This window comes from Polypterus senegalus, chromosome 9, assembly GCF_016835505.1.
Source record: "Polypterus senegalus isolate Bchr_013 chromosome 9, ASM1683550v1, whole genome shotgun sequence".
NCBI classification, from domain to species: Eukaryota; Metazoa; Chordata; class Cladistia; order Polypteriformes; family Polypteridae; genus Polypterus; species Polypterus senegalus.
The window spans coordinates 121,492,420-121,502,146 of record NC_053162.1 but is presented as its reverse complement, the minus strand read 5'-3'; the positions used below and the strand labels follow the sequence as shown (position 1 = coordinate 121,502,146).

Below are 9,727 nucleotides of genomic sequence, written 5' to 3'. Positions count from 1 at the left end.
CAGAGATCTATAAAGACCTATGAATATCGGTACTGGTTGGAATCAACTAGAACATGTCAGCATAAATAAAGATGGCATGGCAGAGGCTGGTAGTTCTTACATATGGAGAGAGCAAATTTGGACTCTTTCTACATATTTTGAAGGGCAGACCAGGAGTGTATTTTTAAATAAGCTCTTTGATTGCCAGAGGGTGTTCCTGAACCGTAAAATCCAGAGATTTCTCCAAACAATGTTTCTGTATTGGATTTAAAGGTCACTTCTGTTATGTTCAAATATTATTTACGTTTACATATGTTCATTTATCAGACACTTTTATCCAAAGCGATTTACAAAAGAAGTCAACATAATTGAGTAAACATTAGTCTAGGAACTGTTGTGAAAAAAACTGTTATAGGACAGGGCTACAGAATTGTTCATCACAAGTACAGAGGTCTAAAATAAACAGAACAACACAAGACAAGTCTTTTTTTTTTTGCTACATAGAACCCCACATGAAAACCATTAACAATTATAGAAATGTTCACAGAACAAGATATAGTATATTAGTGAGTAACACATTACGCAGAATGTAATAGTGAGTGGAAGAGAACAAAAGAGATCATTCTTTAGAGGCAAGCCACAGAATAGTTGTCATTAGCAAAGGCTGTTTTATATGAATTTCCTTTTTACCGTATATACTTGCGTATAAGTTGGGTCTTGAAACCTGAAAAATCGATCATAAAATCAGATCCCGACTTATACGCCTGTTCAAAAATGTGACATTTAATTTTTTTTTTTTACGTCTTCTTGCTTCCTCCTATCTCGCACCAGTTTCTCAGACACATCGAATTTTTTTGCAGCAGTGCAGTTAACAATTTCTTTTGTTACTTCAATGTTTAATTTAAAACCAGTTTCATATTTTCTTCTGATCGAATGTTCCATCGTAGATAAGGGATGCTGTTACTAAAAAAGGTGTATGAGGGTGTGAGATACAAAAAACACAAATCAGTGCAAACATTGCTTCGGAATAGTTCAGGTATTGACGTGTGGTCACGTAGGCACAATAGAGAGAGAGAGAGAGGTTAGGAGCACACACTGATACAGCTCATTGCCACACCCTCATAGAAAAAAAGGCTGTGTGCTCCGTCGTTATTCTCTCAGGTGGGCATTAGCATATAGTAATCCCTTGTGCCAATAGCGTGAGTTTTCCGCATTTGCCTTATACGACCGACATTATAAAATACCATAGATTATATGGTAAAATCAAGTCCCGACTTATCCGTGGGAGAAATTATCCACGACTATATATGGTACATACTTCACATACTGCTTAATGTGTTCTGCTGTCTTTTTTATAAGAGTATGGAGTTTTTTTGTTTTTTTCTGTCCTCCCTGGCCATTGGACCTTACCTTTATTCTATGTTAATTAGTGTTCTCTGATTTTAATTCTTACTTTGTCTTTTTTCTCTTTCTTCATCATGTAAAGCACTTTGAGCTACATTATTTGTATGTAAATGTGCTATATAAATAAATGTTGTTGTTGTTATTTGGGGTTTTTACTTATGTAGAAAACAATGGAAATACGCAACTACTACATGTTGCAAGTGGAAGCAGTCCCAAAGAACCATTTTTCCTTCATGCCGTTTTTTAGGCTGGACATCCTAAAAAGTGCATAGGATTCTCCAAACAATTCCAGATGATTTTTATCTCCAGCCTCAAGATTGTCTTTTGGATGGGGCATGGATTGAATATGTGTTGACATCATTAGATGAGAGACCTCTTGAATGGGTATCAACAATGTATAATAAGAATCTTTGTCAGTGAGTTTTGTTAAGTGTTTGATATGTATGTCTGCTCTGAAGGGTCGCATTTTAAATACAAACAGCGGAATATGCCCATCAATGGCTAAAATGTTATATTCAGAATGTTCAGATAAGGCAGACAGATTGAGGTTGAAGTAGGTTGTGGGTGAATTATCATTAATTTCAGTATTCAAAAAGGTTTTAGCAAGTGAAGTAAAAGACACATTGAGTCATAATATAGGGAGCACATTGTATAAATGGATTGATTTAGCTAAAAAATTTTGACCCAAACAATACAAAGGAAAATCGGGCACAGACAAGACATTAACCACATTCTCCTGAACCCACAGCAGTAGCTGAAACAATGTCAACCTTTGGGAAAAACAATGAAAGATTAGGAAAAAAAATGTTTTTATTGGGTGATCCTGGTCACTTGGAGGGTACTCCAGTACCCCAGCATTTCAATTTTACTTGCACCAAAGAAATATTATTTCCCCTAACTATACTAAGTGTTTAATACCTTCCGATTTTTTACTTAAAAACTACACTTCATCATAATTCCAGTTGGAGGTATTTGAATTCTCTTTAATCCTCTCTAGTTAAGTGCTCTGAATCACAGCTTAACACTCCTTCCCCACTGTCATTTTTAGGGATGTACTCCAAATGCTGCACCTTCTTACACTCTTGCCTTTTCCCCTATTCTTCTTACATACCATGTTCCTCATCTATCTTTATTGTGCCATTTTCTCATAAATATATTTTTTCTTGAAATATTAGCAAAGGGCAAGTTCTTAACACATGCCTCCTTATCCTGCATATATCACTAATATACAGTATATGTCTGTGACTTTTTTCATTACATTTCATTCATTTTTCAGCTAACTAACATAAAAGTGATTGTTTTTTGTTCATTCAACATGCACTTAAAGGCTGCAGATACTGTATTTTCCATGTGAGTATTCCTGTTGAGAATTCCACTTAGAAATACAAAACACATTCTGTATCCATTCCTCATCCACCACTAGACCTTCTTGTCCAACACAGTCCTGACAAGCACATGTTAACATATGGATAATCACTTCCTCTGTATACATAATGACAGTTACCTGCTTCTTCACTTTTGAACTCAAGGCATTTGTAATATCCTTTTATACTGCAGCAGCATTCTTCATTTCACTGGAGTCATGTATAATAGTGATACATTGCTTACCTATTAAACAAAACATTAAGGGTATCCTCATACTATATAAGTAGGAAAATTAAAAATAAATATCACCAATTACAAACTCTAAACCTTTCTCCATTTGAACTTCATACTGAAATTCAAATCTCACATCTTCATCTATCCATGTTTTCTTGGCTGTGTTGTTGCATTTTGTTCACCAAAGGCACATTAAGCATGACACATGAGCAACACCTTTTTGATTTATCATTAGATAAAACACTAGTTATAATGAAATGTTAACATCTTGGTATTGCAGCAGTAGGATTGTGACCCATTCCATTTCTGCTTCAATCAAAGTGCAGAGTGTAGGGCATATTTCTCTTTGAGATCAAGATGGTACTGTCTCCCACTGACCATTGCAAATGTACCAAGCAGTGCAATAACAACAATGTAATGGCACCCAACAAATATCTAGGTGGACAATAGAAAGACTGTTCAGGATAGTTTGAATGCATGGAATATATCAGAATGTCTGATTCCGCTTCATTCTTGTCACGAATCACGCCAATCCAACATTTTCCATCATAATTGTACGCAACATAGCCTCCAATAAGACACTGGACTAATGTGAGCTGGCGCATCTGATCCATCAAGAGTTTGTTTCTGTGAGGGCAGGATTTCAGCTGCTACTTCAGTGGTGAATATTCAGACAATCAATTGTTATCTTCACCAGACACCCGGCTGACTTTGAGGTTGCCATCTTCTGTAGGGATGTAACAGTGGTATTCTCGAGTACCAGGTAACTCTTTTAGCCATGAAAAATCATATTCTCTATTCAGCAACATGAGATATGATATTGTCATTTGATATGATAAAAGTTTGACATTTTTGATAACTTACTGATTGAAAACTCAGTGATTACCATTATTGACAAATGATGCATTCGGCCCAGGTTTAGGATCAAAAGTAAGAAAAGTAAGGTTTGTGTTTTGAGAAAGGAAAAGGATAATGTAGAATAAAAATAAAAATATTTTTAAAATTATCTGCACATACTCACATGCTGTTGGGGTGCTTTGAAAATGAAATCTAAAATGATTTTTTGGATTTGAAAGGTCTGCTGTTTAAACCCTGATAGGGTTACTTTTAGGTTTATTGCATTTTTAAGAAATCCTATATAGTTATCTGAATAAGGAAAAAATCCAAAGTCTGTGTTGGTTACAAGTATGCGTTTCTGAGGCCTAAACATACCTAAGCCAAAAACTCAAATTTTAATAAATTTCAAGGGGCTGCTTTGGCCATACAGGGTCTTCTGGAACAAAGGTTTTAATTTCATCACATACTATACCAATTCACGTAGCATTGTGCAAAGTCCGAGCCTGCTTGGTGGTTTATTTCTTGAGCTATGGGACTTCTGAAAGCTGTTGAAAAAATGAGGTTGGATAAAATTGACACCCCCCTCGCCTCAGTTAGCTGGAATCTTAGAAAATATTGATCTTACATCAAAAAAAATTTGCAGTTTCTCCTGACTAACATGGATACACCTGGTACTTTTTTCAGAATTTTTTTAATCTGAAGTGCATGGGCCATTGGTTGATTTGACATGGAATTATCCTTATGGGATACTCCACCATCCAATGGCACTCAGGCAAAATGCTGAGAAGCAGTGTTCTGTCGTACTGTATGATGCACAAAACACAAGCAGTCTTAGAAAGGCAAATAGTATTATTAAAGACTTCAGTCATTTGGAACAGTCACTTTTCTTCCTCCGTTGTTCTGGGTTATGGGACCATTAGCACTTGCCAAAGTGGATTCAGGAACATTTTTAATGCATTTTATTATCTTTTAATTATACACTACCTATGCAAAAACACCTTAGATTAGTAATATAGTCACCATCCCATAATCCAACATATCACATGCCTTTGTTTAAGATACCAGTATTATATGTGTTAGTAGTAGTATACATAAACTATTTATAAATAACAAAAAACTAAAACTCAGAGAATAATGAGTTCTGTCCTGACTGTTAACTACAGTTCAAAAACCCAATGCTTCTTTCTTTTTTAATCATACAATCTTTCCACCTTTCTTTGGCAGCAAAAAAAAAGAAAAAAATCCCACTAGTCTATGTCCCTTATAATTTACCCTATCACTTCTTGCCACCCAGTTTGTCAACAATTTAGTATCATCCTATCAATTTCACTGTACCAGAGCCTTAGGAGTTTCCTATATACTCCTATTTTGTTAAATGCATTACTGACCTATAGCATACATTTATTGAATCTTTCCCTTCTTTCTGGCTCTTTCCATTTGAAAATGAAATTATAAACTAGTTTATTTTGTTTTTCCTTTTTCTCTCATACTTATTCAACTTACTCCCTTGTCTTCTATCTGTACCTGTGGCCCCAAAATGTATGTTGGATAACTTTTGTTGCCAAACACCCGAAGGTCATAAGGCTACTCACCGGTCATTTATACTGCTTGAGGGTTTCTTCCACATACTGCCTGATATTATAATATATTTTGTTGTTTTCATTTTTTTTGCTCTGTTAATTGCTGGTATACTGGCACTAATGTATAAGACACATATAAGAAAAGAATTTCAGTGTACACTGGACAAAAAAAATTTGGACTTGAACTCATTTTTTAATAACCCATCCAATTACTTTACAATCCAACTTTTTCCATTGGGGTCCTAGTGTTGTAGAAGCTGTTCTGAAAGCACAGACACACACACAATTTCACCTGACCAATTTACTCTGATTAACTATAATAGTTGTTTAAAATACTAAATGTGGAAAACAGCCACAGCTGCACGTCAGTATAAACTTGGATAACACTTCCTATTTCTGCACTTTCAAAAACTAAGAGTTTGTCGTTAAACGTTTCATTTAATTTTATTAAATTCTATGTTTACTTTCTTATCTTGCCCACTCTATTGGCGGTGCATTTACCAAGTTCACTGTCAACCTTTCTTACTCAGCGCAGAAAGACGTAAGAAAACTCAGATATTCAATTAATTCACCTGGTCCATGTTTCTTATGTTGAGATTATGAAAACAAGGAATTGTACAGTAAAATCCCAGGTGGATTTGGGACTGGGGCAGTGGAGTACGATGGAGCTTTATAGTGTCAAGACAACACATTCAAGCTACTTACTCGTGAGGAATGTTCTCCCCTATTTTGAAAAGACGTGGTGTTGCACAATCGAGGTCGGAACTCGCTGAGGCTCCCCTAAAACTGAAATTAGTGGATTTAGTACATTTAGCGTTTAGAGCTGTTTAGCACGAGTTGGAAAAGTAGTTACACTGACGACATCACGCCTATTACTGCAACGCGTCACGTGACGAACCCCACCTTACCTTGGAATTTAAGGACATTAGCGAATTATCAAGGTGATCGAGACAAACCAAATTACACTTTTGAAGAAAAGTCGGGATATGGACTTGTTGCTGCGATTATGCAGCACACTTTAGCGGCAGACCAAACTATTCGTTTTAGTTTCTAATAAAGATGCGAGGTAACTGAAAACAACAAGGTATTACCACAATTAGCTATTAAATGAAAAGCTCTGATAGTTAACATTACCTATTGATAATGTGACTAATGTAAACACGGACAGATAATCGCACAACATGAGTCAAACAAAACTGCAAGAATAGTAGAGCCTTTAGTAATGTTAATTGTTATTTTCGTAGGCTACTAAACAATATGTTATGGCAACGATACCGAATTAGTTCAATCTTAATAATACTTAAAGGCACAGAGGACTAAAATGTACATATGATTGTTTAGTGGTGCCTTTTCCCTTTTAATCTTTAACTATGCTGAGCAGCTACCACGCCAATACCCGAAATACCAGCCATCACCAACGCTGATTGCACTTAACGCGGAGCATGCGCCACACTGCGTCAATACAAACGCGAAGTGCACAATAAAATAACAATCAAAATAATAAAACTGAAAAAATCGAGATGAACGGCGAACAGTAATACAGCTGTCACATGACACAGGTAACTGCCACTGAAGCCATGCACGCCTAGCAAATTACAAGGCACAATGAAGCCAACATAAATGTTCGTACTTACATGACACTTGTTACAATAAATAATGACACTGAAAGAAAGTGTCTGGTTAAATTGTGAAACAATTCTCCAAAAGTAATAAAGAAAACGTACTGCTGATAACACCTTATGATATTTTTTTTAGAATTGACCAGCGGAAAATAAGAAAAAGTCCGACTGTACAGGTTGATATGAACAGATAAAGCGCAACACAAGTCAGCAGTTCCTCTAAGGAGTCGCGTCTCAGCTGACAGGGCACAGAATGACTAAATGAAAGGCACCCGTCCGCTGCTGCGGGCCTTTCTTGCGCGGCATTGACGTCACTTTAGCGTTAACTGTCACTGCAGTGCTTAGAAAGGAAATCATAAAAATGCAAAAAGTAGTCCCAGTAAACTAGTGAGTAAAAACGTACAGCTTTAAGAAGGTGGCGCAGTGGTAAACCCGACTGAGTTACAGAAGTAGATGTTATGTATTGAAATAAACGTGGGGTTTACAGATATGTTTGTAAAAGTGGTTGCAGAATCTCTTAGTAAACAGACTACGGCGCAGTTAACATAATTTCTGGCCTCAGTAACTATCATTGAATGTCTGCCCGTCATCATCCTCAAATTACTGGACATAATAATTGAGACTTTGGTTCGAATCCAGCGCTGGGCTGTTGTCAGTGTAATGTGCATGTTCTCCCTGCATGCACGTGAAGTTTACTCTGAGTGCTCCGATTTTGCACCCACGACTCAGAGACGTCCGTAGATGATAGATTTGTGAGCCTATGGCTTCTCTTGACCCCCATTGCTACCGTATTAGGGCCACGGAGAAGAAGAAAAAAAAATACAGACACAGTGAAGAAAAAAAGTATATGTTGAGAATAAAGTCGGCATTATTCTCGACATTTCCACTTTATTCTCGCCTTTTATGTAGAGATTAAAGTCGACATGTTCTCGTTTATTTTGTCTTTAAAGTAGAACGTCATAAACTTCATCTTAAAATGAATATTTCATTTACTAGATTTTCTCAAACCCCATCATAAGTTAATGTAGCACATTAAATGCTTTGTGTTATGTGTTCCCCGACCTATATTAATCTCTACGCGCTTCTTAAACTGACTTCCTCTTGCACTAAGAGGAAGCGTAGACAGCGATCGCCATACAAAATACATTAATTTCACGAAATGCCTGCTCCCTGAATATTTATAATACTAAGATAAATACTTGATATAATTTTCATGAAATTCATTAAAGCATGTATTAAACATGAACGGTGGTGTAGTGGTAGTGCTGCTTCCTGGCAGTATGGGGTCACCAGGTGTACGTTCAGTGTAGAGAACCTCTATGATAGGTGTGATGAGGCTCTAGAAAGGGATGTATAAATGGGCATCACACTGGTTTAACTGAAATATTGTGTGTATTTTGGGTTCGTGAGCTGGTGGTATGAAACACCAACACAGAATCCAATGGATGTTCTTCTGAGCAAACTTTGCTCTATCTAAACCCCTAGTTCCTATCCTTCCTTTTTCTTTCTCCACATAACCAATCATCACACGATAAAAGTCTTTGTGAAAGTAAAACTAGATATAAACTCAGGTCGCGGAGTGTTCGGAACCTTAAAAAATCTTCGTTTAACATGTTTAATTAAGGCTTCAATTCACTGTTGTGCACATCCCAGCAAGAATCGTGCGTGAAACAGGAACACATCCTGAACGGGGCGCTAGCACATCGCAGGGTGAATACGAACACACACATACACTAGGGTCAATATAGCATAACAAAACCCCACAGCCAACATGACTTTAAAAGGAAGCTGAAGCACGACTAGTAAACCCACCAGAAAAACATGCAAACTGAAGGCAGGGAACACTGGGACCCCCATACTGCAAAGCAGCAGGCAGCCTCCACTCCACCTTGTGCCCACATGCTTTAATGTATTTCACCATGAAAATGATATTAAGTATTTATCTTAGCATTCTAAATGTTCAGAGAGCAGGAATATCATGAAATCAATGTATTCTGTGAGGCGATCTCTGCCTGCACCGCCTCTCAGTGCAAGAAGAAGTCAGTTCAAGAAGCGCATACCGATTAACATTGGTTGGAGAACACAGCACAAAACATTTAATGTGCTACATTACTTATGATGGGGTTTAAAATCTGGTAAATGAAATATTGATTTTAAGATTAAGTTTACGAGTCTACTTTAATGACAAAATAAGCTACTAGAATAAATTCAACATGTCGACTTGAATCTCGACATAAACATTGAGATTAAAGTGGAAATTTCGATAATGAAGTCAGCATGATGAATTTATTTTTGACATACATTCTAATCTTGCGTGGCAGTTATTCTAAAATAAGCATGCATCTTTTTAAAAAAAAAACTATTCTTGAATACTATTAAGAGCATGGTCACTTATTTTACCAGACATATAAAAGCACAATATATAAGTGCAGTTGTTTATACATTAATGGATTGGAATATAATGGAATAAGTCTCATAAACCATTTGCATAGCCTCAGTATAAGGTTAAAGTTTTGCTCTGCCCTTAAACATTCAGGAGGCAATTCACATTGTTCCTCCTGGAAATGAGTTAGGACGGAGTCTCTGTGTGATCATTTAGTAATTAGAACACACCCTTTTGTTTTTAAATAAGGGCTACTTCCCCATTCTTCCTGTCCTTACCTTCATGTATTCAGCTTCACTAACACACCTGTGGAACTTGCATCATGG

General features: G+C 36.6%; 1 protein-coding gene across 2 annotated transcripts in view; it reads right to left on the bottom strand.

The window, feature by feature from the left end:
- The window catches only part of LOC120535687 (vesicle-associated membrane protein 2-like), a 60,422-nt gene extending 53,142 nt beyond the window's left edge, over positions 1–7,280 (bottom strand). For both annotated transcript variants that reach the window (XM_039763669.1, XM_039763667.1), the window contains exon 1: positions 7,034–7,280. In XM_039763669.1, coding sequence (XP_039619603.1) covers positions 7,034–7,035 — 2 coding nt within the window. In that variant the 5' untranslated portion in view covers positions 7,036–7,280. The remainder of the gene's footprint in view (positions 1–7,033) is intronic.
- Positions 7,281–9,727: the final 2,447 nt, after the last annotated feature.